Here is a 26764-nt window from a genome sequence, read left to right on the forward strand (position 1 = left end):
AAAACAACAAACAAAATTAACATTTTTCTTTGAAAAAAATACAAAAAAAATTGTGATTATTTTTTCTCTCGAAAAACACTGTAATTTGCATTCAATTTCTGACTTAAGAAAAATATAATAAAAAAATTCATTCAAAAACTAAATGCAAGTTGATTATGTCATTCACTCATTTCACTCACAAAATAATCACAAGCCATATAAAAAGGATCTTCTTTTGCCATTATTAAACAACAATGGCGGATAACCAGCCACTGTTAAATAGTTCAGAACAAACGAAGCTCCCGAGTCGTGAAGATAAAGTATTTAATTACATATTCAAAGTGATGCATTACTTGCGATATGCAATTATTGTTTTTTGGTTGGTGTGTGCCTTAGGGTTCTGTTACCCTGCACTGAAATTTCTAGGATCAACATCACTCTTTGTCGAACCACCAGAAGGAACACTGGCTTACGAAGCAAATTCAGTTGTCTTGGAGAAATTTCCCGACTCTTTTAAAGTGGGGAAAAATGTCATAGCAATCAAAACCAAAGATGGAAGCAATGTTATCACGAACTATACAGAAGACTTTTCGTTGTCAATGAAGACGTGGATGGACCAACAAAAGATCATTGTGAGTTACTCTGGTTACTATTTGTTGCCAACTTTAAACTCGTCGATTGATCAAGAGATATTGGACATTGCGAAGAAACAGTTTGTTGGAGAAAAGGGGGACATTACTATGATTATGGTCAATATAGATGACAGAGATGGGTCTGCTATTCCCCCGTTTATTAAAAATTTGAGAAAAGAGATGGAGAGACTCAACACTGACAGCAATTACTATACAGGTGTGACTGGGTTTGAGGCAGGAAGTGTTGATTTGCAAGATGAAGTGATGGTTTCCTTGCTTAAGATGGACGTTTCTGTTATTCCTATTGCATTTTTGGTGTTGTTATGGGTATTGAAGAGTTTAACTTTGATGATTATACCTTTGTGTACTATATCAGTATCTTTCGCAGTGTCATTTGGTATCATGTATCCCATTACATTTGCCATTGATATTTACGGTGTTGCACCCGCACTTATGATGAGTTGTATCTGTGCAATGAGTATAGATTATAGGTTTGTTTTTATATATTAATATGATAAATGTATTAATAAACAAAATAATAAAATATGTTAATATTTTGTTGTTAAAAAACATAAACACAACTTTGAATGTATATTTTAATTATCAATTAACAATACAGTTTGTTCCTCCTCACACGGTTTACAGAAGAGACTGTTGGAAAACACGACTCTTACACTGCAATTAAAAACATGTTACAACATTCTGGGAGAATTATTGCAACATCTGGTGGTTTGTTGACGCTGTGTTTTGTTTCGTTGTGTTTCTTCCCCCTTGATGTTGTTATAACACTTGGAATGAGTGCTGCGATATCCATATTCATTACTATTATTGTAAACCTGACTTTGACACCGTCTATTCTCTCAATCTTCCCCAAGTTTTTCGCCAGACGAGGGTTTATACCATGTATCAAAAAGTGTCGTGTGTGGGTTGAAAACAAGGAAGGCTCATACGACAGCAAGAAATCCCTTTGGCACAAATTTGCATTGTTTATTTCAAACAAGTGGTATTCACTAATTGTCATCGTTGTCGTCATTTGCTTGATAATTCCATTTTGTGTATTTATCAAAGACTTTTCGTGGAATGAGGAAGACAACGAGATTATTCCAGCCGCAAGTGATTCAATGGTAACGCGCTCTTATATATTAAACGAGTATCCGGAAGGTGTTATATATCCGTACGAACTTGTCATTACAGCGAAAACGGATATTGACGTATTCAGTACACAATATGAAAAGTTGACAACTGACTTAATGGACGCCTTTACTCAATATCCAGATTACTTTTCAAACACATCGTACACCTGTATCAATTATTTTGGCGGACACACTGTATCTGGACGAGCAATGAAGTGGTTATACAACGACGATTTGTACAAGTGGTTTTTTGACAAGAGTGTTTCTCCAGATAAGACGACAACCAGATGCACTTTTATTCCTTTATTCAATCCCAAAGAACAGTCTGATGAACGTCTCGAATTTGTGAGAAGTATTATTGACAACGTGACACAACATAATACGGATTACAATGTGTATGTGAGAGGGTTTGAAGTGGATATTTCTGATTCCATAGTCATATGTTTCAAATATTTCCCAATTATCGTTGTCGTGTTGTTTTGCATTGTTTTGATTATAACTAGCATTAGTTTTCAATCACTTATTGTACCTTTACGTGTAGTATTTTCAACTGTGACCACCGTGTTGTGGACATACGGGTTTGCGTCTTTTGTGTTCTGCAATGATTACTTTGACTGGACGGCAGATATCATGGCGGATTCCATTGGACTCTATTGGGTTGTTCCTGTCATCACATTCCCTATTATCATTGGACTCTCTTCTGACTATGATGTTTTCTTGTTTTCACGTATTATGGAATTGCGAAGAAAAGGTTTATCGACCAAATTGAGTGTCATTGCTGGTGTTGAGAAAGCCGGGTACTTAATCTCTTACGCTGGCATTATCATGGCTGTTGCATTCTCTGGACTCTTCTTAAGTAACGTTTTGATGTTGAACCAATTTGCGTTCATTTTGATGTTCAGTGTGCTATTGGATACATTTGTAGTAAGATCGTTATTACTTCCGGCCTTTGTGAATATCCTTGGAGAACTCAATTGGTTTCCGCGGAAGTACAAAATTGTCACCAGTGATTATGACGAGTATTACCGCAATGAACAAATTGAAGAAGATAAGAAGAAAGAGAGAAACGAAACGCTGTACTATGCTTCTCTCCCTTCAAATAGAGGACTTAATACAGACGAAGAAAGCAACAATGGTATTCCACCATCTCTTACAAACGCAACTGAAGTGCCCGAGCCAGACACCCAAGTTGAACAAGGCGATTATGTGAAAATAGAAGACACCATTGAACCTGTCGAAGGTCCTGCTCATAACTGATTTTAGTTTTGATTAGTCCGCCCAATGTATTTGACTCACGAAGAAATACAAAAACCTATTAACCATCAATGAAACGAGACAAAAGTGCATTTAAAACACAATAAAATAGATAACAATCGACATTCTTTTCATGGGTGGTTGTGTTGTAGAATCATTTTAGTGATGTTCCACGTGTTGCTATTCGCCCTGTAGTTGAGATTGATTCGGAACGGGCACTCCGTCTTTTTGCTTCGTCGTTTCTTCGGTGTTTTTGCAGGTGCCGAGGCATCTTCACAGCTCGAGTTCGACGCAGAGCCCCCGCGGGGAGAATACGAGCAGCTCCGATACTTCCCAGAGCACTGACACACTAACACGATTTTCTTTTTTGTCCCGTCTTTCATTGTTTTGTTGTTGCCGCTCCCCTTTCGAAGTGTCACATTTTGAGACTCTGCCCACTGTGTTAGTACAGCAACAGCGTCTTCCATTGTCGCGAATTCTTTCCTTCCAACGTACTCTGGTGTCATCAACACGTCTTTGTCGGGAACAACACGGGGCACCGCAGTTTTGATTGGCGCCGAATACGACCGACTTTCGGACTCCTCCGACATACTCATTCGTGTTGGTTTTGTGGAGGTGTATGCGTATGAATCAAACTCGTTTTTGATTGGAATGTCACCCGGGTAGAGTCGTTGTGAGTTCCGATCGTACGACCCTCTCGAGTAAAAGTCTGGCGAGATTGGTCTTAATGAAGTCATTGGTCTATCGCCATAAGGTAACGACGTTCGTTGGTGTGGAAGATATTCAAATGGTTGTTCGTATGGGTCTCTGTGGACTGTCATCATCGGGGGTGGTGGGGACATTCTTTGATGATAATAAGGGGCTTGTCCTCCGTTATTAGTTAATGAAGAATGTCTAACGCGATCCAAACGGAATGGGAAAGGTGAAGGTTCCTTCTCTCCGGTCAACGACGCGTATCGGACGGGTGATACAAATTGATTTGGATTTTGTGGAGGAGGGTTGAGTGGTTCGAATTGTTGAGAGCGTTGCTGGTCTTGTTGATATTGGTTGTCGTCAAAATATCGCTCGCGACGGTCTTGTGTAACGGGACGAAATTCTGGAGGTGCTTGCCGTGAGGGTGGTGGATAAGACATGGGGTACGCTGAAAGGTTGAAGGGGTTCATAGCCTCAACTCTATTTAACATTACCAGATGGGTTTTCCATGAAAACAAAACAACAAATCGGGTGAATGAATTAATATGATAGTTTTAATAATAAATGTATTATTCAAGAAGTTATCAAAAGACAATTGTTGAAGCTTTGAGCTGAAAAGATATGTTTTAATCGAGTGTTATTTTTATTCTATTTTTGTGTGATTTTACTCTGAAAAAATACATTGGCAATTCGTGGCTTATGGTCATCTGATTATTTTATTGATAAATCGTAGGTTTTATTGACGGGTTTTTTCGTTGTATAAATTGTTGTTAAATGATATTCGTGCAAATCTGCCGTGAAAAAAAGAATACGCCGTGATTTTTCTTTATTTTATTAGCTTGTTTTATAGTTGTTTTACTATACTTATGACATTTTAACTAAAAATAGTTATTGACCATGCAAAAGATAATTTAGTTTTTTTGGTTTTATTTTACTACAAACTGTTTGATAGGGGTTGTAATTCGATTTGGGTAAAATCAGCTAAAAATAGGACTTATGCTTTCTTGTTCAAAAAAAATGTATAGTATATTTTAAATTATGAAACTATAATTATACTTTATTTCAAATATAGTTCTTTGACTTTTTCTTTAAAAACACATCTAAAAGTTTTTTTTTAACTTATTTGAAATATAATTATTAAATATTTTTTTCAAAAAATAAAAATAAGATATCCCATTATATTGCGAAATTATTAACCATTATTATTTGAGAATTATACAGTTTTGTTATTTTTAGTTTTTTTCAAACAAACATTTCCTCTTTCTTTTTATCAATTTCCTTCACAAGTCCCAAATTACTGTCTGCAAAAAATATAGTTTCCAATCATAAATTATTTAAAAAAAAGTATTTCTTTTTTAAAATAATTATATTATTAGTTAAATGTATTATACAAAATAATACAATTAAATTTACAAAGAAAGATAATAGTAATAATTTAACTACCCTGATTCCTTCTTTATATCCCGATAATTTGCGCCTGAACCATTACCCCACATTTGATTTGTTGATTTAAATTTATATATGATATATTACAATATATGATATTATGTTATATTATATATAAAACTTAAAACAATAAGTCTTACTTTCCTTCACTTTTTTGACAAAACGACTCTAAGTTCTTTCTCGATAACACCATAAAACATAGCCTCTGGAGAAGTCGTCAACACATAAGCGTAAGGTTGGAACTTCATATAATCAGCTTCTCCAACACTTCCTTTGACCAAGACACCAATTTTACACTCTGGATGTGCAGTTGCACAATCCTTCACGAGGGGAAAGAACTTAGAGACTGAGTCATAACAAACAACGACAAAACTTTCCAAGTTCTTTAAACCTTTTCCCGACACCATTTTTTGTATTTTAGCGATAGTGTGGTCTTGTGGGGATGGCAAGAAGACTGCTTTGAACTTTTTCAAGAGTGGCATTTCATCAGTGCCTTCAAACATCCCATTAGAGACATACTCGAGTGATGTGATACGTGGCTGAATCTTCGAAAAGAGTTCGAACGACCCCGCACCATCAAAGTAAAGACTGAAGAGTTGATATTTTAGAACATCAGCTTCAGGCCATTTTGAGATCATTGAAAATGGTCCACAGAGCGTCTCTGTCTTCTCAAAGAATGCCAACTCCTTCTTGAAAAATTCCTGACGTTCTTTTATAGTCATAATTGAACGATAGTGTATGGTATCTTCCATATTCGGATTGATTTTTAATGCGTGGAGTGCGTCTTTGCAGGACTTACTCACGGCACAAAACAACTTCATTGTATCAAAGTCGGGAATGTACATCCCAACACTCATCATGTAAAATAACTCTAAACGCGATTTACCGTGTTTCGACATGTCTTATTTTTATAGTTCAAAATATCTAAGTTCATTATAGTTGTTATGAGGAATCATGTCTTTCAACTAGTTTGAACAAATTGTTTGTTTTTTAATAGTCCAATTCAGTCAGTGTTATTTAATTTGATTTAATAGTATTATATTTATTAAGTATTATATTATTATTTATTGGTACAATTGTGATTGATATTTGAAAAACATTTTTAATATACAATAAATTATAAATTGTAATCATTTGAAAAAATTTTTCAGCGAATTTGTAAAAATGTTAAAATCATTACGATTTTTATAATTATTTTATTTAATTTGGTTTTTAAAAACAATATTATTGTTTATAATATAATAATAATTATTTACTAATAAAAATTTTTAAAGATTTATTAACTAAATTTATTATAAACAATAATAAATAAATTATTTAAAAGAATTAGAATCACATTCTTCGTTTTTTCGTTTATTTTGTTTTTTATTTTTTTAGGGTAAATAGATCAACTGAATATTGTATGGAGAAAATCGTTTTGTTGAGTAAGGATGTTGAGATTGAGTTAAAACCAGTCACTTTTGAGAAGGGTGAGGTCACTTTTGAAACAATAAAACGAGGTTTGCATATTTCAAAAAACAACAAAACAACAGAACCCTCAAATATTTCAAACAACCCACCAAAAAAAGAAAAGAGAAGTACCCGCGAAAAAGTTCGTGAAGAGAAAAAACCAAAACCCATTAAAAATTGATTTGATTGATTAAATTATATCATGTCATAAATTTATAATTTGTTTATAGTTTTTCTTATTTCGAGAGATCGAAAAAGGTGGAACAACATATCAAAAGAGAGCAAAAAATAAGAGACAACAATAAACAGAAAAAATTTAACGTGAATTACTTGGCGGCCTGCATTTCAGCTACCAACCTCTGTCCAGAAACAATGATATCGTTGGCTGAAGGTCTTTCAGTAGTAGCCGCTTGTGACCATGAACCTGCCTCTCCTCCACCAGCACCTCCTGCTGCCGCATTAGGATCTCCACCTGCGGCGTTTGGGTCTCCGCCTTCGGGTGCCGGTTCTTGGGTTAACTCAAACTCGTCCTCCTCATTTTCGTATTCGTCGTCATCGAACTCGTCGAAAAGTTCGTCATCAAATTCGTCCAATATATCTTCTTCATCGTCTTCAAAGAAATCGTCATACTCATCCATGTCATCGAATTCTGTAAAATAGCCAAAACTCATGAGTATTATTCCCAACACCAGAATTATTCTCATGTCAATAATATAGTTTTCAAGTTCTTACTTTTTTTTAGTTTTTTTTCTTGATTTTTTGGATTCGAAAAATATACAAAATTAAATTAATTAATAATTTTAAATATATTTATTTAAAACTATTATCATACCATAGTTTTATTGTTTTATTGTTATTAATTTTTTAATTATTTAAACTATAATTTATTATATATTTGATTTCGAAATATGATTAGAAATGATAATGGTTTATTTATAACGATTAAATAATTAATAATTTAAACTATAAATTTATTATTTTATTAAAAAAATTTTAAACCATATAAAAATAATTTTTTTAAATTAAGAATTTAAACACAAATAGAAATAATCAACTTCCGTTTCAAAGTGTGAAGATTTCATTTGGTGCATGGAGAGTTTTTCTTTCAAGTTTAATCTTTTTGTCGCCAATACTCAAGGCTCCAATCACACTTTTGTATTTTAGAGCAAGAAGGTTCATTTTTTCGGAAGTGATTCTCATATTAGATGTTAATATAGTATGGAACTTTGAGCTTTTGGGATAATAAATTACTTTAAAATTTGAATAAATCAATTCACATATATCAAGTAAGTAATTGATTAATTCATCTTGATATATTTTTGAAACCAAAACCCCCTTTCTTTCAACAGAAAGTTGGTTGACTCGTTCTTTTATTGTTTGGTCAACAAATATCTTCTCCGTTTTTAGCTCAAAGTATTTAATTTTGAGGAAACAGGAGCTTTTAGTCTTACGTCCTGTTTTAATACAGATTGCATACTTTTGGTTGATCATGGAGATCAAAACAAGCTCTTCAATCGATAACCAATTCTTCTTTTCTATATACCTTGATGACATATGTTGTTAAATGTACTGTTTCAAGTTCAAATTACAACCTTTTTATACCTGTTGATGAATTTTGAAAAATCGTCACATTGAAAACTCTTTTTGAACTTTTGTACGTTTTAGAACCTTTGTTACATTACTATACCAAAAGATGGAATTCTCTGAGTCTTTTGAAAAAACATTATAACTATAAAACAACTAAAATATTTAATAAAGATTGATAAAACCATATTGTGGTATTGTATAATTTATAAATAAATATATAAAAATGGGATTAGAAAAGGATAATTGGTACAAAATTTTGTATTAAAAATGGTACTAAAAATTAATAAGAAATTACTCCAATTTTGCCATCTTGAGTCCCGAATGCTATTACCGTTGATGTTGTGCTGGATGACACAGCACAAACTGGAGTATATGATACACTCATTTTCATATTTTTGTTCTACAAGTTACTACTTATAATCATAAAGTCTTCAACTATTATACAAAAGATAAAAATAGATTTTCATGTGACATTAAATATAAATAAACAAACTGTTGGCAAAAAATATTCGACTAAATACCCTTCTTCATCTCCCGTAAAAATTATTGTTTTGTCCATAGAAGTCACATTTGGAATTTTGAATTTTTTGTTAACGTGGGACTTCAACACCTTTTCTGTTTTAACAAGTGCCCGATTGAAAATAGTTATTGTCGAATCAAACGAACTTGAAAGGGCCAATGTTTTATTGTTGATTATACTTATACCTGTAAGTGGCTTATTAATGTTATCAGTAGTAAGGAGTCCTTTGCGAAGATCATAACACCTTAAACAGCCATCCACGGATCTTATATGTCATTTATGGTCTCTATGATATATAATATATAACACGTGTTACTTTAATTAATAAAAATAACAAACATTGTATATACTAATTCTTGTACGACTTGAATCGACTCTATTGCATCTTTCGCTTCACAAAACGTAAATATTGGAGTGTTTTGTCTTCCTATTAAATCAAACATGTATACTTTCATATCATATGATCCACTTAAAAGTACATTCTCTTCTTCATTAAAACTGACGCAATTAACTCTCTAATTGTCATTTGTATTTTATTACTATTTATAGTTGATAGAGTAATTCAAGTGTTATTAATTTTTATATAACATTTTTAAAGATGGACATTATCTAAGATATGATTTATTATGTTGATGTACCTTAGTTTGTACATGTCGTTGTACTCTATATAATATTCTATATAATAAATAGACTTCAAACTCCACCGTGTTCTCCATACTTTCGAACAATATTTGAAGACGCTAAATCTATCATATACACACACCCTTCATTCCCTCCACATCCAACTTTCCCATTGTCTCGAGTAATTACAAAATCAAGGACTTCTCTACATGGAGAATTATACGTTTGAATCATTTTAAACGACTCTGCATTCCATAGCTTAATACTTCTATCTTCTCCTCCACTCAAAATGTATTTTCCGTTTTGAGTATATTTGACACAATAAATTGGTTGTTTGCTTCCTTCGAAAGAATTCACACTTTTCATTCCAATTTTAAGTTCAATACTATTTAAATTAAATAAAAAAACAATAAATAACTATAATATTTTATTAAAATCATATTATATACTTATTAATTATTTGTTTATTATTAGTTATTAGTTATTAGTTATTAGTTATTAGTTATTAGTTATTAGTTATTAGTTATTAGTTATTAGTTATTAGTTATTAGTTATTAATTATTAATTATTAATTAAGTAACAAGTTAGTTTTCACATCTCTTTCTACACATAAGCCAAAGTGTTCCGATAAGTAATAAATCGACGAAAAAGACCCCCACAGTGCAAATGATGGATATGAGCCAGTCGGCAAATATGCAATTCTTTTTGCATTCATCATATGCACATGGTGGAAGGTATGTGTTCTCTGACCCAAAGTACATCGCAGGGACATTACATGTATACACAGCCATACAGTCACAACCCTGTCCATCTTTGTCAAAACAACACAAATCGCCAACTTCTGGGAGTGCTGTTGCTACAAAAGAAATTAAAAGAAGAAGAAGACCACGCACCATGACTCTGTCTTTCCAAGTTTTAAACTTCTTTTCTTGTTTTTTTATATAACATTTTTTAAAAATATAGCTCTTTTTACTAACTTAATCGTAAATAAGAAAACAGTTTGTGTGTTTCGTTAATTAAAATATTTGTACCATAAGTAATAATTAAATTTAATAGTATTTTTTTACATTAACTAAGAAGAAGAGATAAATCGAATTATTTTCTCAAAAATGTATGAGTAATATTACACATTATATGTAAAAGAAAACGGGGTTATTAAGAAAAACAAATAAAAAAATGACCCAAAAATTGCTGAATGTAATCATCTAAAACTTTTTGAAACACAAACTTTGAGTTCTCTTTTTGAATGTTGCTGTTTTTAGTTTAGTTAATAACATTTATTGATTATTTTGTTATTTGATTTTGTAAATATTTAAATATTTAAATTATTATATTATTATTATATTATATTATAATTTAAATAAATAAATTCATTTAAGTTGAAAAACAAACATAAGTTTTGTTTACTATTATTAGTTAATACATGAACAAAGAATCCATACATATTAAAATAAGAGAGTGATGTTGCCAATGGGATTAATATTTCTGATATTAACTTTTGTTATCTATATTATTACAGGTAATGTCTTCATCTTTCTTTTGTTTCTTTTTATTTCTTTTCTATACACTCACACGGCTCAATTTCATACCATTAAAGAAACACACCACACAATTAGACTTCCAGATATTACTAAAGAACATAAAATAGCATTAGTCTCAGATTTACACTTCGATGAAAACAAAATTTCATACCACCCCAAACTTATTCAAGAAGTCGTTGAATCGTTGATGACGTCGAACCCCGACATCATTTTGTTTTTAGGAGACTTTATTCAAAAAGACCAGAAATATGCACTTCAGTTCAAGTGGGCTTTTACATCCATCACAAGTAAAATTCGGTGTATTGCAGTCTTAGGAAATCATGACATCTTAGATGGAAACCCTCCGTTATATCTGGAGAACATCTTAAAGTCGATGAATGTTGAATTGTTAGTCGACAAACTCACCAAAATCGACGACTTGAATGTCTATGGCATTCACTATTACACCTCAAAACACAATTTAAAATTTCCAAAGGAATTATCGTGTGAAGATAATGTACTTCTCTTATCACACACTCCATCGGTACTCTGTGACAATGTGTTTCTCAAATCTTCCTCAAACCATGAAACACCAAAGATAGTTGGGGTCTTTTGTGGGCACACACATGCTGGACAAGTCGCTCTTCCTTTTGTAGGATGTCCACTTGTATTGTTTCCTGAGTGGTCTGTAAAATGGTGGAGAAGAATGTATTTAAGACTGTTGGATTTGAAGAGGTGGAAATATATTACTGGAATACACTATATACCATTTCCTCTTGTTATTACTAGTGGTGTCGGGTCTCACTATGGGTTCAGATTTAATTGCCCCCCTGACGTTGTCTTCTTACATATAAAACCAATAAATTCAATGTAATGGAGACTTCCTATATAATGATAGTTATTTAACTATACACAATAGAATGTAATTGTCTATACTATAACTAATAACATTTTAATTTAAAAGAAAGGTATTTTTCATTTTTGTATTTTCTTGTTTAATTATAATTTAATAATAAAATAATAATGACGTCATCATTTTCATTTTTAGGTTTATAAAAACATAAATTAATAATAAACTACTATACTATTTAATACAAAAATGAAAATGTAATTTTATATTATATTTTTAGTTATTCTAATTATTATTATAACCATTTCTTTTAATATTTCTTATTGATATTATTTACTATTAATAACCATAATAATAATTCAGCCCAAAAATGAAGACAACTCCTTCACAATAAATATCAAAGAGTCATTCCAATGTCATACACGTCAAGCTCTTCGATAGATTCCGATGGAGCAACATCTTCGGTATTAGAGACGATAGTTGGGTATGTTGCTTTGTTGTTTTCCGTTCTTTTATTTGGCAGTTTTTTGGTTCCTGTGAAGAAATTTGAAGCCGGAGATGGACTTTACTATCAATTTGTCGTGTGCTCTGGGATTTTCATATCGGGAGTCTTTGTGATGCTGTTTAATGGTGTTTTAAACCCTGGTCCAATCTATTTTGAGCCATATGCGATGGTTGGCGGACTTATCTTTGTTATTGGCAATTTGTTTAGTGTGCCTATTATACAGTGTATTGGTATATCACTGGGGCCGTGTATATGGGGAGCTTTTAATTTAGTCACCGGTTGGGTTACTGGGACATTTGGACTCTTTGGGTTAAACGCGGACAAGAACGACATTCAAATCTTTTGGTTGAACTGTATTGGTGCTCTGTTATCTGTGTGTTCCGTTCCCTTATATGCTTTAATTAAAGTCAGAGACAAGTCTGAAGTTGTCGCATCAGAGAAATACACGAAAGTTCCTGATGAAGAGAGTGATAAAGCCATTGAATTATACGACGAAGGGATTCCACAAGTGACAGAAAATGTTGATGATAAAGTTCATGAAGACACCGAGAAGAGCGGGAAGAGTGATATTAGTGTAGTTCTCAATGAAGATGTGAACAGTCAAATTGATTTGAATGAGAAAGTTGGTACTGAAAGTGCTATAAAAAGTACTCCAACAACACCTCCACAAATTCCGTCGCAACAAGATGTGAAGTCTCCCATCTTTTTATTGATAGACAAAATGCCCAAAACAACAAAGAAAATAGTTGGAGTCATATTATCAGTGATCTCTGGGATGATGTATGGGTCAAATTTAGACACTCCAAATTACTTGAAAAACAGTGGGAAAGGCTCCCCTAATGGTATTGATTATGTCTTTTCCCAATACTGTGGCATTATGTTCTCTTCAACATTCTTCTTGTTAGCTTATTGTATTGTCTTTAGAAATAAGCCGATTGTTTACAGCTCAACTACAATGCCCGCTTTAATCGCTGGTGTCATGTGGGGGTTGGCACAAGCACTTTTGTTCTATGCAAACACGTCACTGCCTTACATAATAGTGTACCCAATTGTATGTACACTCCCGTCTTTAATTTCTTCACTGTGGGGAATCGTCGTCTTCAAGGAAATTTTCGGGTGGAGGAACTTCATGTTTTTTGCGGCTGGAACTTTAGTGTTGTTCGTCGGTATTATTTGCATCGTCATCTCGAGATAACAGAAAGTAACTCGTTAATTAATTTACATTAAATTTACTTCGTTAATTTATTTTTCCACCAACAAGTAGCATAATCTAAATATAACTATATTATTATTATTATAACTATCAACTTGGAAGACTAAAGATCTCATAAAAAACACAATGAGTTACGTCTCATTAACACTCGAAGAGAACAGCACAGTGACCTCGTCGTGTTTTGGCGATTTTTCAGGTACAAATTCAATTGAGTTGGTTTTAATTCGAGCACAGACCCTCCTTCAAATCTATCGAATTAGCGAAGATAGCATCGAGTTACTGACACAAACACCAACGTTTTCATTAATTCGAGCAATTAGCACTATAAAAATAGGGAACGAGGGAAAAGACTACATTTTGCTTGGAAGTGACTCGGGGTCGGTTTGTTTGCTCTCGTATGACGCCCACACAAATAGTCTGAAGACAATTCATAATGAAATATTTGGGAAAAGTGGTATCCGTCGCGTTGTACCGGGGCAATATATAGTAGCGGACCCTTCGGGGAGAGCGGTGATGGTCTCTGCAATTGAGAAGCAAAAGTTTGTGTATGTGATGAATAGAAATTCGAATGGCGAAGTCACTATATCGTCCCCCCTCGAGGCAAATAAGAGTAACTCAATTTGCTTTGACTTAGCTGCTTTGGATGTTGGGTTTGACAACCCAATGTTTGCTGCCATTGAAGTTGATTACAATGAACAGTATTTACCTCATATTAAAGATCGCATCGTGAAGAAATTCATTGTGTTGTACGAGATGGATTTGGGATTAAATCATGTGGTGAGAAAATCAGCAGAGCCCATCAACGAGACAGCGAACCACATCATCCGTTTGTTTCTTCTACTCTTATATTACGAGAATAAACACACGAAATAATTAAAGTAATAGTATGTTGAACACTATTATTTTAATTAAATTAAAATTAAAGTAATTTTAAATAATTAAAAGAAGATAAAATTATTGAAGAATGTATTATAATAATAATTATTATTATATAGATCAATTTTAATACATACTTATCATTAATAACTCTTTAGCTATTCCAACACTGAAAGAAGACGTCCATCTTGGGATGTTCATATGTAGCGAAAATAGAATCAGTTGGTACAATCCAGGACACCCAATTCAAAGCATCGAAATACCAAAAATGGACGAAGAAACGACGCAAAGCACTTTAATTGTATCACATGTGGTCTTGAGAATGAAAACAGGACATTTCATATTGGTTCAAAGCGAGTATGGTGATTTGTTTCGAATACACTTTCAAACGGAAGACAATGGAGATATAACGGATTTGAAACTTACATACTTTGACACTATACAAAGTACTCTAGGGATGATTATATCAAAGAAAGGACACATCTTTACAGCAAGTGAGTTCAACGATTCACATTTGTATCAAATAACTTCTTTGGGGGATGAAGAGAGCGAAGAACATGAAGGCACTCAACAGGAAGTCGAAATGAAAGAAGAAACGAATGGGATGGTGCAAATACCTTTTTTCGATGCAAAGAAAGACCAAACACCACTAAAAATCACGCGATATGATTCGGTGAGGCACTTGGACGAGATATCAAATTTTAAGTCGAACGCACCGATCACAGGGATGTCTGTGTGTTATGGCGATGACAAGAAAACGGCGAACAAGTATATACTGTACACGGGAAGAGGTCCCTCAAGTTGTGTGCAAGTCCTCAAACACCAAATGAAAACACTAGAAGTGGCTGAGATCACATTACCAGCCATTGCCATGGGCGTCTATCCACTCCAAAGGAGTAAAGATGTCTCAGAGTATTTGGTAGTACCTTTTGCAAATGCGACGAGTATTTTAAAGATCAGTGAGGACGAAGTTAAAGAGACTGACGAGACACCAGTCATATTAAGCAGCTACTCTGTGAGAATTGGAATGATGCCAGATGGTACATTTGTGCAGGTGTTGAAAGAGAAGATTGTTGTATATACAAGTAAGATCAAAGAAGTATCCGTTGTTGGAGATATCGTGTGTGCTGCTATTGTGGAATCTTTTGTTGTGGTTGGGGTGTCGAAAGGTGACGATAACGTTATCATGTTATTCAAGTACGAGGATGGGGGGCTACACGAAATCGAGTCTAAAGGGTCGTTTGGGAAGATCCGAAGTGTCACCATTGAAAACAAGGAAGTTCCAAAGTTCTGCGCAGTTGCGTGTGAGGATGGGGGGATTCGTATACTCACACTCTTCAACACAGAAACAACAAAAGCACTGACACGTGTTTCGGTCATTTCATTGGAATCTGCAATTAACGACGTCAAATTTGGGGTATTAAATTCAAAGCAAATAATCGTTGCTGGGCTTGATGATGGTAAACTCGCGTGGTGCTTTTTCGACTCCAACTCAGGTGAAATTGAAGAAACCAACTTTGAGTTTGTTGGTGTTCAAAACGTTAATTTAGGAAGAGTCTACACAACAAGTGAGTCTGGTGAAGAGTGGATGGTTGGGTACAATGGTAATGGTATCTTACTCTCAACGTCAAATGGCCAAATCAAAAGTACTCCATTGGATCAACCCAATATTTATGGTGTGGAGGGGTTTAAAGCAAGTTTTGTGGACAACCCAATTGCTTTGGTTTCTGGTAATATTTTGAAGATTCTTGTCTTTGAAAACACGACTTCCTCGTTGAGTGGTGTGAAAGTGCCATTATGCATGACTCCAAGGAAAATTGTGGAGAGTGAAACAGTTGAAGACACTTTTGTTTTATGTGCAGATAATTTCTCGAAATATGCAAACGATGAGATCATTCGAGGTGATGATGGGGAGTGGGTGTCTTCGATATACCGCATGGACAAAGAAGCAACAAAAATAGAACTTGTTACAAAATTTCCACAAAATGTGTACGCATTGTGCGGGACGTTACTCACCGTTTCCGACTCAATTTATTTGGTGGTTGGCCTTGCTGAAAAATACACAAGTCGACCCATTAAATTCACAAATAGTAGCATCGCCGTTTATAAAGTTAATGTAGACAACATTCAGTATCTCTATACCACACAGACAGAATACCCAGTTCGTTCAATGGCAGTGTATGGCGGTCGTGTACTCTGTGGAATTAACAGACAACTCCGAATGTATGAAATTGGGAAGAAACAGTTGTTGAGAAAGGCTGAGTTACGACAACTCGCCTCGGAGATATCGGACATCCATGTGATCAACAATAAGATACAATTGGTGGGGATCAGCGACGGTATTTCGTTTGTTCGATTTAATCAGACAAAACAGGAATTTGATATATACGCAGACACGTTGCCGAGGTGGACTGTAAAAAGTGTTGCACTGACACCAACAAGCTATATCGGGTCTGACAAGTTTGGACAGATCTTTGTTGAAGGACTTGATAAAGAAACAGAAGAGAATGCGTCAAATATCTTTTCGTCGATTTTGAGCGGAGAAAAGACGATATATAATGGTGCCAAGTATAAAGCAGTCAGTCTTAATGAGTTCTATTTGGGAGACATCGCGACTGGCTTTGTGAATTGTTGTGTCAGAATAGGGGCACCACAAATCTTCATAGTCAGCCACTTATTGGGTGGAATTTCAGCGCTCATCCCACTCAACGGATTTGGCGAAATCGAGTTCTTCGAACAGCTTGAAATGCATATGAGAGTAAGACACCAAAATGTGAATGGACGAGACCACATTGCATACAGAAGTTCCGTTGTTCCAGTGAAAGGAATTTTCGACGGGGATTTGTGCGAGTTGTTTGAGAAGTTGACCGAAGAAGAAAAAAAAGAAATTGCAGGGGAGATGGAGCGAGAAGTTGGAGAGATTGTCAAGAAACTTCATGACTTGAGAAACATGAGAGCATTTTGATTGAGTTTTTTATTTACGCTCTACGTTCACATCGATGGTTATACAACAATTGATGAACTAAACACCATCAAATTATTGTCAAATAACTTGATGGTGTTAGTCACATCATTTTTGCTTGTCATTTTTTGGACTTAAAAATCCTTTCGTTCCACACATCTACCATTTAATTTTATCAAATTTGATTTTTTTGGAAATAAATACAGTGTTCATTGGTTTCAAATCGATAATATTTTTTAATAAATCGATTATGTTTTTATATATATCGACAGTATTTTTTATAGTTTATATTGTATTTAATGAATTATATTACTTTTAATGAAATAGACTGTTTTTTTTATAAATTATATTACTTTTAATGAAAGTGGTTATATTTGTTATAAATTATATGGCATTTTTCTAATTTATACAACATTTTTAGTAAAATCAATAGTTTTTTTCTAAAATATATAGGATTTTTGATAACTTATATAACTTTTGTTTGAAAATGTTTTGCTTTTTTTACAAATTATTGGATATTCCCGAATATTAGGAATAAAAATACACATAATAAGTAAGTTATTATTTGTTAAAAATACTTAATATGTAACTATATTTATACTATTATATAACTACGTTTTAATCTATTCTTATTTAGAACCTCTTCACAAATAGGATATTTTTTTAACATAATTATGTATATTTAAATAACGGGCAAAAAATGATATCATGCAATTAGATTATATCGACAGAAGAGATCCAGGAGCAAGAAACGACTATCATGAAAATGCACCATTATCCTCGCAAGAGCAACCTGTACAACCTATAATGTTGCCCCTTCAAGAAATATTAACATTTTATATGATAGTAGTTATATAATAGTATAAATATAGTTACATATTAAGTATTTTTAACAAATAATAACTTACTTATTATGTGTATTTTTATTCCTAATATTCGGGAATATCCAATAATTTGTAAAAAAAGCAAAACATTTTCAAACAAAAGTTATATAAGTTATCAAAAATCCTATATATTTTAGAAAAAAACTATTGATTTTACTAAAAATGTTGTATAAATTAGAAAAATGCCATATAATTTATAACAAATATAATCACTTTCACTAAATGCTATATAATTTATAAAAAACACAGCTTATTTCATCAAATGCTATATAATTTATAAAAAAAACAGTCTATTTCATTAAAAGTAATATAATTCATTAAATACAATATAAACTATAAAAAATACTGTCGATATATATAAAAACATAATCGATTTATTAAAAAATATTATCGATTTGAAACCAATGAACACTGTATTAAAATTTCTAATTAAAATACTAACTACATTAGTATTTATTAACAATGGTTAGTTTACTATAATAATTACCACACTTAAAAAAAAGAAAGATTGTTGTGGTGGAATGAAAGAATATTTGAAATGGGACAATGAAAGGAAATAGAATCGTATGACACAAAACTCGATGGAGGAAGAAGCGAGGTTCACGGCAGATGAACAAACACGATTCGAAGAGGTACAAGAAGAGGCTCTTGCGTTGTTGAATAACTATTCAGAATCGGCAATGAAACTGTGTTCTGGATTTAGTAACAATGTCTCCGCCAAGCTTGGGAAGGTCTTTTCGAAGATTGAAGAGCTCGAAAGGTTGCGCATTGAGGTAGCCGAGAAGACAAAAAGGTGGAACGACCTCCGCGATTCTGTCACGTCGTTTAATTCGAAATTTGGGCAGATCAAGTTTGAATTGTAAATGAGATCAACAACATTAATTGAGTTATTTATTTGTTGTGCCTCATCCTCTGATAACGAACATCTTGATGAGCGCGAAGAGGTAAAAAAGAAGGAGACACGTGATGACCAAATCGGAGGCCACGGTGAAGATCTCTGGAACCAATATTCTGATAACCATGATAATCAAGAAGAGGAGTCCCACAAAGGCATAAAGCGTTGATGGTGTCACACATTGAAGTAACACATCCATACACTCTTCAGAATTCTCCATTGCTTGTTCAGCTCGTTGATTTTGGTAGTTTCTGTAAGTCGGAACACTTCGTTGGGCGCCGCCCATGTTTCTGAAGAAATTTACAACGACACAGGACCCTTCTTGGAGACCAGACTCAAAAGCAGTGTGGTTGTCTTCAAGTTCTTGTCCCATAAACAGAAACTACTGTTAAGTAATGTTTAAAACAATGTGAATCACAAACTGCAATATTGTCTCCTCGAGACCACTGCATCGGATATGAATTCATTTTGATATCACGGATCGTCGTTTCTGGATACACTGAAGTGAAAATGTCTTTGCTATTCTCTCGCAATTTGATAGTTATCATCTTTGTAATTAGTCTTGATCTCTTTTATAGTTAGCAGAATTTAATAAAATTATGTTTTTTTTGAAGTATATTAAAAATCATTTCAAATAGTTTATTTTTATGATTTGTATTTAGTAATTAACCAATTATCAATAATTGAACTATACGAACTTTTAATAATACTATAATCTATTTTACTTTTAGTATAATTTTATTTTAGTAAAATAAACTATTTCTAATTAGTAAATATTTATTATTTTCGTTTTAGATAAAAAAACCATAAAAACAGATACAAACAACTATAATTACTAATAATTTTAACTATGTGTATTTAATAATAACTAAAAACGCAAAATTTAATACAAACTAACAAACAATAGAATTATAATAATATAATGTTACAAGAATGAAGTGTATATAATACTTCCATCCCTCGACCCACTCATCACAAAGTCGTCATCGAAATCGACTGAGCACACTTTATCCTTATGTAAATACAATTGCCTTAACACTCCCAAAGACCCATTTTTGCAATCGAAGAACGACACAACATTTTTCTCACCGATAACGATCTTCTTATTCCAACATTTAACTATTTCGATGGGATAAAGAGTCTCTCTGGTGTCAATACAAGTCAATCCGAATCTTCGATCGAACATCCCTATCTTCCCACTTTGTGTACCAACAATGAGATAATCATTGAACATATCAAAGACGACGTTTTGGTCTGGGAAATCATGAATCTTAGTAACAACTTTCCCAGTCCTTTCATCAAAGAACATGACAGTCTTTCCACCGATGCTGCCCGCTAATAAATGTTCGTCGACCTTTTCCATGGAATTCACGTTGTCTTCTGTCGAGAAAGAAAAGTCCTCGTAGAGCCCACAAGTGACATCTAATACCTTAACAACATTCTTTCTCCACCCCAAGATCTTCGTTGCGCTTTCGATGATCGTCGCGCCATTAATTGCATCAACTTGGTAATGTTCGGGTTGTGTGTTAAAGTTCAAACTGTGTTGAATCAATTCGCAACTTTTAGTGAGCACAAACATCTTTTGTTCTCGGTGTTCGACTTCTGCGGTGATAATTTCGTCGTTAATGGCGACTTCGTTGTGGCAGTTGAATGTGCTGTAATTCAATTTTTTCACAAAGCCATTTCCACAGAGAATAAATTTATTTCGATCAACTAAACGTGGGAAGAGAAATTTGATTGGTTTGTTTGTGATTGCGACATTTCTTCGTTGAATAGGCGAATTATATTTCCACCGGTTTTCAAGAACTTTTGCTCGGCGTACAATTTGAAAGGTTGTTCGAGAAAAGTCTATTTTTGGGGGGTGTGGCGTGTGATAACTGATTTTCTTGAACCCTACCGTTTGGAAATACAAATGGTGGAAATTGGCCCAAATGGAGTCACACGTCAGGACTACTCCATTTAATTTCTTACACGTGTGCATTAACGAGAACAAATCTTCCATTGGTAAATATTCAAATATTTTTGTGAGGACGATCGGATCCAATGGTAAGAGGGAGTTGTCTTTGTCATTTGAAGCGTTTTGTGATAACGTTTTTTCAAAATACGTTTTTCTGTGTTTCTGTTGAATAATTGTGGAAACCCTAATTGATTGGCAAAGGACTTGCTTAGCCAAGTCTTTTTCATGTGAAAAAATAGGGAAGTCAAGGTCATACTCAATCCCCGCTCGTTGTAACAAAAACGATGAGAAAAAGTTAAGGATCGTCCTTGTTCTTTTAGTGTCGGGCATAGTAGAGAGTTCACAAGAACGAAAGTGATAATAAAAATTGGAGTGGATGACGTCATCGGACACGACCTCAAAAAGTTCTGCACTTAAAATCAATTCCAAGTCTGTTTCCGTGTGTTTCTCATTACAAAAAGAGACTTTAACGGACTGAGAAGCAAGGAAGACAGTACCTTCAACAACACGAGAGACGTATATCAAGTCACCTGATTTAGGGGTATCGCCGAAGAAAGGGGAAGTCACATGTTTGTGGACTATAAGTTTATTTTTCGAAAGAGTTTTGTTTGTAGTGAATAAAGGAGTGTTATAAGAAGATCCCAACATCCCACTAACAAGGTTTTCAAAGGTGTTAATATGTTTTGTTTTACCGACGACTACCACCTCGGAGTAGTCAGTGTTAGTTAATATTGAAACGAAGTTATTGGAGAAGATAATGCGAGGATACATATCTAGATACCCCATTCGTTGATAGAATTCATGTTCTAAGTCTAATATCAATTTGACTTCATTTGAGTTGATTGTTTCACATACATAGTAAATGAATTCTCGTTGTAGATTTAAAACATTCCGCATCATCTTCTTGCGTAATGTACCATTTTGAACTTTCATAGTGCAAAATATTTTGATGCCATTTTGATGCGCACAAGCAGCAAAAAAGGTCAACTCAATTTGGTTCGGTGGAGCGAAGTTGGTTTGATAGAAAGATGCGCACTTCGTTGGAATGTAATTTTGATGGTCAACGCATTTGTAATTCTGTCGATAGTTTTCTGCTATCCACAGTGATTGAATATCAGTGATGTTTGTTGCTTCGTTATAGTGAAATTTTAGGGTTTCTGGACTAAAGGAATAAAAGGTGTTACGATCCATGAAGATGTGTTTCACCTTGTCTATCGAGCCATTACTAAATGCTTCAGTCCGGAATTTAAAATACCCGGAAACTCCTTTTTCATATGATTGAATACAGTGGTACGGAGGTTTAAAAGTATTTGGGATTGGTGTGTATGTCTTGATATCTTCGTTGAATTCTTCTGCTTCGATCTCGTCCATTAAGTCTTGTTTTGAGTTTCCATATTATGTGGCGTCGTGTTTTTATTGAACATTTGTTTTTCGAAAACAATTTATTCGGCTTTTTTAGTATTTTTGGTGACAACAAACCATTTAATCAGTTAATCTTATTCAAATTTGTTACATTGTGTAATTTAATGTTAAAATTGCAATATATATTACAAAACAAATCACCCCTTTCTAACGTTTTTTATGGTTACAAAAGGAATATTTTGACTTAAACAATTGGATTATTGTTGTACAATTGGGAATCAAACTAGTATATAGTAAAAATAAACCATTTTTATCGTTATATTAAGTTGAAGAGACATTATTGAATTTATCTTTGTATTTTGAATTTTGTGTAAAAAACCCTTTGACGATTAAACAATTTTGTTAATATAAAAAACATAAATTATTATTTTTATTTTTAATTTATTTTTAATAATAATACCTCGACTTTTTTTTGCAAAATAAATGAACAAAAAAAATGTAAAATATGTGCACAAGATGATAAAAAATGGTAATAAGTTTTGAATTAATGTGCAGTGGTTATTATTTTGTTTTCTTATAATAAAATTTTTAATTTTTGTATAATTTATTTTTTTGGTAAACAATTGTTTTATAGTAACAAAAATACATTTTTATTGATTGTAAATTTTATTATTTATTATTTAATTTAATTATAGTTAATATTTTAAAGTTAGTCCAAAAACGTTGTCCTGGGCTTTTTGGTCAATGAAAATTGGAAAATATCGGGATCATGTTCAACATATAAAACAAGCGTCGTTTCAGTTTTTTTCCTAAATTTTTTTCAATTTATTAATTTTTACCTAATTCCCGGGGTTTTATTCAATTATTTGTGTATAAATTGATAAAAAGAACAACGTTGGCGACTGGGACAACGTTTTACAACAAACTCTAGTTTGTTTAAAAAATTTAGTTTTTATAAATTTGTTTGTTTAATCTAACCAAAGTAAATTTACTAATCATTTGTTAACAAACAATAAAAAAAAAACAATAAAATATTTATTATTTTATTAAAAAAATAATAATAATTATTCATTAATTTCTAATAATTTTTATTAAAAATAACGGGACCTACATTGACCACCACCACCACCTTTACCAAAAAAAAAATATTTGCCGCGAGTGTTTTTTGAAGGAAGTCCACTTTTCAGCCACTGTTTGTGCATCCCCATGTCACCCACTTTCCTTGTCCGTACTGTGTGGACGCGGATGTGGTTCCCCCCCGCTTGCGGGGGGGTCAGGGGGGATCCGCGCCAAGGGAGGACTTGGAAAGTGGGTGAAACGGTGCACAAACAGACTGTTTGAGTGCGTCTTTATGAGCCTTCTTTTCAATGCTCCGTCTTTCTCGGTTTCCACTGACTCGAGGTGAATTTTCGGCATTTCTTGAATTCGGGAACCAGACCTAATATTATCCCAGTTTCCTATTTACTATAATTTGAATATGATTCGAAATAGAAAAAATAAATCTATTTTAAGAGGTGGTGGTCAATGTAGGTCCCAAAAATAACTATTTTTGTAATTTTTAATTTTACTATAATTATTTATAATAAATATTATAATAAAATGATATTGTAAATTAATTATTAATTAAATTATATTAAAAAACATTTTTATTTATCAAAATGTTTTTTATTAAAAAAAAATAAAAAAATAAATTTATTTTTTTATTTTTTTCAATAGTCTTAAAATTTTAACTAATATTTAATAATATTATATCAATAAACAATCAAAGTAAATAGGATAGTTTAATTTACATTTTTGTTATAACTAATACAGTATTAATAATACTATTAAATTTTTATAATTTAATTTTTGAAAATATTTGTATAATAAAAATAATAAATTAATAAAAAAAACTAATACAGTAATTTGCTTTAACTCAATTTTATATTAACAATTAAATACGATTTATAATTAAAATGAATAGTACATAATTTTCTTTTACTTTTTAGCGTACTGTAAAACTAACCCGTCTTTTCCGTTTGTTTCGTTCAGAGCGATTTCTGACGATTGTTCGTCTCTAAACTCGATGAAAGCAACACCACTGCCCCTGACTTTGATATAACGGACTTCAGAAAAACCAGAGTATTTAGTATATAAAGCTATAAGTTCATCTTTTCCATAATTTTTTGGAACATTTTCAATGAAAAGTATTTTGTTAATCATCGGTTTTTCAATTTTTGGTTGAACCCTTGTCTGCTCGTTCTGAGGATTTGTGTCATTTGTCAAATCTCGTTGAACTTTCCCGACACCATCGACCGCACTCGTTCCGACATTAACTTGATTTGGTGCACTTTCGTTTTGAGCAGAAATTTTGAGTTCTGCACTTTTCGGTTTTTTGACACGCGAGATTTTGCGGCCGGTTGATGCGACAAAGGCGTCAGATTCCGTTTTGGCATACGCGATGTGCATCGGCCGGCCAAAAAGTGAATTGTCTTGAAGAGACAAAAACGCGTGTTCGGCCGCATCCATCGAATTGTAAACTACGAAGGCTTGACCTCTCATAGCTCGAGCTTTTCGAACTTGAACTGTTAATACTACACCAAACGGACTAAATAGTTTTGTCAAATGTGCTTTGAGTTTTGATGGTTTGAATGCTTGAGTTAAATTGTTTATATATAGTGTGGCGGAACGGGTGTCAGTTTTGGTTTCACTTTGTGTTGGAATTGGTGTTTGTGTTTCGTTTTGTTCAGTCATAATTATTAGTTTATTATTATAGTTTTTTTATAACAAAAGATTATTAAATAACTTATTAATAATTAATAATTAATAATTAATAATAATTAATTATTAATTATACACTATTCAACTTAAATTATTATTAAATCAAATATAATTATATTAACCATTTTTATTCAAACAACAACAAAAAATTTTTATTACATTTATATTTTTAATTGTGAAATTATAAAAACAAATTATAAAATAATTATAATTATTAGGTCTAAATATATAGAGAGAACGCAAAAACACAAAAAAGAGAAAAACTTGAAAAGGGCATTTCGATGTTCTTTAAAGTTTTTCATTTCATTGCCTTCGTGTTTTTTGCTAAAGTAGTAATAACAGACAGCTAGAATTATCGCACACCATGCAAATTACCCCGGAGCACTTGACACCTACAATCGAAAGATATATTGACGACATAATCAATCAGAAAACGGGGTACAACAAGGACTATGAATGTTCAGTTATTTGTGTGACGCGTGTTATTGACAGAAAGCCACTCAGAGTTTGCCTTTTTTTTCCTTCTTATATGTCTTGTCGTTTTCCAACAACAATCTCAAATTGTCATTCAATCAAAATTTTGATGAAAAAACATGTTTTATGGAACGAGATGATATTTTAGGCGCTAATTATAACAATTGAAAACAAAACAATGACAACCAGATTGCCGAAGGCACGGGCAACGTTGTCTTCAGTGTGAAGTACGAAGCCATTGTCCAAAAACTTATCAACAAAGAGGTTGTTGATGGTGTGATTTCCAATGTCTCGAACGACGGAGTTATTGTCGACGCCGGGGCTTGGAAAAACATCCACGTCTCTTTCAAGAAAGTTGCTGACTGCCAGTTTGACGAGGCGAACAATTGCTACGTCGACACTGATAAGAACAGTGGGTTTTCCATCAAAAAAGGCGACAAAGTTCGCGCACGCCTTGATGTTGTGAATTACCACGTCAATGGCATCACTTGTATGGCTTCCATTGAGAGAGCTTTCTCCTCTTAACTCATTATCGATTGTAACTTTTATAGTATCTGTATAGCTCTGTTATAGTATATATATAGTTTATTAAACAAATTAAATTATAGTATATTAGTTTAATTTTATTGTTTTGTAGTTTATTTTTTAGAATTAACTATATAATAATAGTTTAAGTTACAGATAAAAATAGATTGACCCTTTTTGACAGGGAAATATACTATATATGAATAATAAAAGAATTAAAAGAAACTATAAAAAACTTGCGAAGTGAAGAAGAAAAAAGGAACTAACCCTTTGCATTTGGATGTCTGACGTTCAAGCACCAGTGAAGGCAGCCGCTACAGCGCAAAAGAAAGTCACGAAGAAGGAGAAGAAGGTCGCCACCGAACCGATCAAGTCTGTTCAAGTCTTTGGGAAGAAGAAGACCGCGATTGCTGTTGCGTTGTGCAAGCAAGGCAAAGGAATGATTCGAGTCAATGGTGTTCCATTGGATTTGATCCAGCCACCAATGTTGAGAATCAAGGCGTTCGAGCCCCTCTTTGTCATCGGAAAAGAGTACTACGCCCAACTTGACTTGAAAATCAGAGTGACTGGTGGTGGACAAGTCTCTCAAATCTATGCCATTAGACAAGCAATTGCAAGAGCCCTTATCGCTTACCAACAGAAATATGTCGACGAAACATCAAAGAAC

At 33.1% G+C, this 26764-nt stretch overlaps 14 protein-coding genes across 14 annotated transcripts; 6 read left to right on the forward strand and 8 right to left on the reverse strand.

Annotated features, from left to right (window-relative positions):
- Positions 1-233: 233 nt before the first annotated feature.
- On the forward strand, positions 234-3001 carry EIN_094650 (hypothetical protein; the record flags this gene model as incomplete). Its single annotated transcript, XM_004253961.1, has 2 exons — positions 234-1102; positions 1231-3001. 2 exons carry the CDS (start codon positions 234-236, stop codon positions 2999-3001), a joined length of 2640 nt encoding a protein of 879 aa, XP_004254009.1.
- A 128-nt stretch (positions 3002-3129) lies between these two features.
- EIN_094660 (hypothetical protein) lies at positions 3130-4182 on the reverse strand (the record flags this gene model as incomplete). The annotated part of the gene is made up of 1 exon (XM_004253962.1): positions 3130-4182. The coding sequence occupies one exon, from the start codon at positions 4180-4182 to the stop codon at positions 3130-3132; it is 1053 nt and encodes a 350-aa protein (XP_004254010.1).
- A 1101-nt stretch (positions 4183-5283) lies between these two features.
- Positions 5284-6036, reverse strand: EIN_094670 (hypothetical protein; the record flags this gene model as incomplete). The annotated part of the gene is made up of 1 exon (XM_004253963.1): positions 5284-6036. One exon carries the CDS (start codon positions 6034-6036, stop codon positions 5284-5286), a length of 753 nt encoding a protein of 250 aa, XP_004254011.1.
- An 876-nt stretch (positions 6037-6912) lies between these two features.
- Positions 6913-7290, reverse strand: EIN_094680 (hypothetical protein; the record flags this gene model as incomplete). Its single annotated transcript, XM_004253964.1, has 1 exon — positions 6913-7290. One exon carries the CDS (start codon positions 7288-7290, stop codon positions 6913-6915), a length of 378 nt encoding a protein of 125 aa, XP_004254012.1.
- Positions 7291-8376: 1086 nt separating this feature from the next.
- On the reverse strand, positions 8377-9680 carry EIN_094690 (mitogen-activated protein kinase organizer, putative; the record flags this gene model as incomplete). Its single annotated transcript, XM_004253965.1, has 4 exons — positions 8377-8553; positions 8667-8958; positions 9033-9208; positions 9393-9680. The coding sequence occupies 4 exons, from the start codon at positions 9678-9680 to the stop codon at positions 8377-8379; spliced, it is 933 nt and encodes a 310-aa protein (XP_004254013.1).
- Positions 9681-9898: 218 nt separating this feature from the next.
- On the reverse strand, positions 9899-10210 carry EIN_094700 (hypothetical protein; the record flags this gene model as incomplete). Its single annotated transcript, XM_004253966.1, has 1 exon — positions 9899-10210. The coding sequence occupies one exon, from the start codon at positions 10208-10210 to the stop codon at positions 9899-9901; it is 312 nt and encodes a 103-aa protein (XP_004254014.1).
- A 565-nt stretch (positions 10211-10775) lies between these two features.
- On the forward strand, positions 10776-11708 carry EIN_094710 (hypothetical protein; the record flags this gene model as incomplete). The annotated part of the gene is made up of 1 exon (XM_004253967.1): positions 10776-11708. One exon carries the CDS (start codon positions 10776-10778, stop codon positions 11706-11708), a length of 933 nt encoding a protein of 310 aa, XP_004254015.1.
- Positions 11709-12097: 389 nt separating this feature from the next.
- On the forward strand, positions 12098-13384 carry EIN_094720 (hypothetical protein; the record flags this gene model as incomplete). Its single annotated transcript, XM_004253968.1, has 1 exon — positions 12098-13384. The coding sequence occupies one exon, from the start codon at positions 12098-12100 to the stop codon at positions 13382-13384; it is 1287 nt and encodes a 428-aa protein (XP_004254016.1).
- A 144-nt stretch (positions 13385-13528) lies between these two features.
- On the forward strand, positions 13529-17243 carry EIN_094730 (splicing factor 3B subunit, putative; the record flags this gene model as incomplete). The annotated part of the gene is made up of 2 exons (XM_004253969.1): positions 13529-14228; positions 14437-17243. 2 exons carry the CDS (start codon positions 13529-13531, stop codon positions 17241-17243), a joined length of 3507 nt encoding a protein of 1168 aa, XP_004254017.1.
- Positions 17244-19029: 1786 nt separating this feature from the next.
- On the reverse strand, positions 19030-19567 carry EIN_094740 (hypothetical protein; the record flags this gene model as incomplete). Its single annotated transcript, XM_004253970.1, has 2 exons — positions 19030-19401; positions 19442-19567. The coding sequence occupies 2 exons, from the start codon at positions 19565-19567 to the stop codon at positions 19030-19032; spliced, it is 498 nt and encodes a 165-aa protein (XP_004254018.1).
- Positions 19568-19944: 377 nt separating this feature from the next.
- Positions 19945-22347, reverse strand: EIN_094750 (hypothetical protein; the record flags this gene model as incomplete). Its single annotated transcript, XM_004253971.1, has 1 exon — positions 19945-22347. One exon carries the CDS (start codon positions 22345-22347, stop codon positions 19945-19947), a length of 2403 nt encoding a protein of 800 aa, XP_004254019.1.
- Positions 22348-24315: 1968 nt separating this feature from the next.
- Positions 24316-25071, reverse strand: EIN_094760 (U2 small nuclear ribonucleoprotein B'', putative; the record flags this gene model as incomplete). The annotated part of the gene is made up of 1 exon (XM_004253972.1): positions 24316-25071. One exon carries the CDS (start codon positions 25069-25071, stop codon positions 24316-24318), a length of 756 nt encoding a protein of 251 aa, XP_004254020.1.
- Positions 25072-25462: 391 nt separating this feature from the next.
- On the forward strand, positions 25463-26097 carry EIN_094770 (DNA-directed RNA polymerase II 19 kD polypeptide rpb7, putative; the record flags this gene model as incomplete). The annotated part of the gene is made up of 2 exons (XM_004253973.1): positions 25463-25603; positions 25762-26097. 2 exons carry the CDS (start codon positions 25463-25465, stop codon positions 26095-26097), a joined length of 477 nt encoding a protein of 158 aa, XP_004254021.1.
- A 280-nt stretch (positions 26098-26377) lies between these two features.
- On the forward strand, positions 26378-26764 carry EIN_094780 (40S ribosomal protein S16, putative; the record flags this gene model as incomplete). Its single annotated transcript, XM_004253974.1, has 1 exon — positions 26378-26764. A coding segment is annotated over one exon (387 nt), but the record flags the coding sequence as incomplete, so codon positions are not given.

Source organism: Entamoeba invadens, assembly GCF_000330505.1.
Source record: "Entamoeba invadens IP1 unplaced genomic scaffold scaff_1105074725199, whole genome shotgun sequence".
NCBI classification, from domain to species: Eukaryota; Evosea; order Mastigamoebida; family Endamoebidae; genus Entamoeba; species Entamoeba invadens.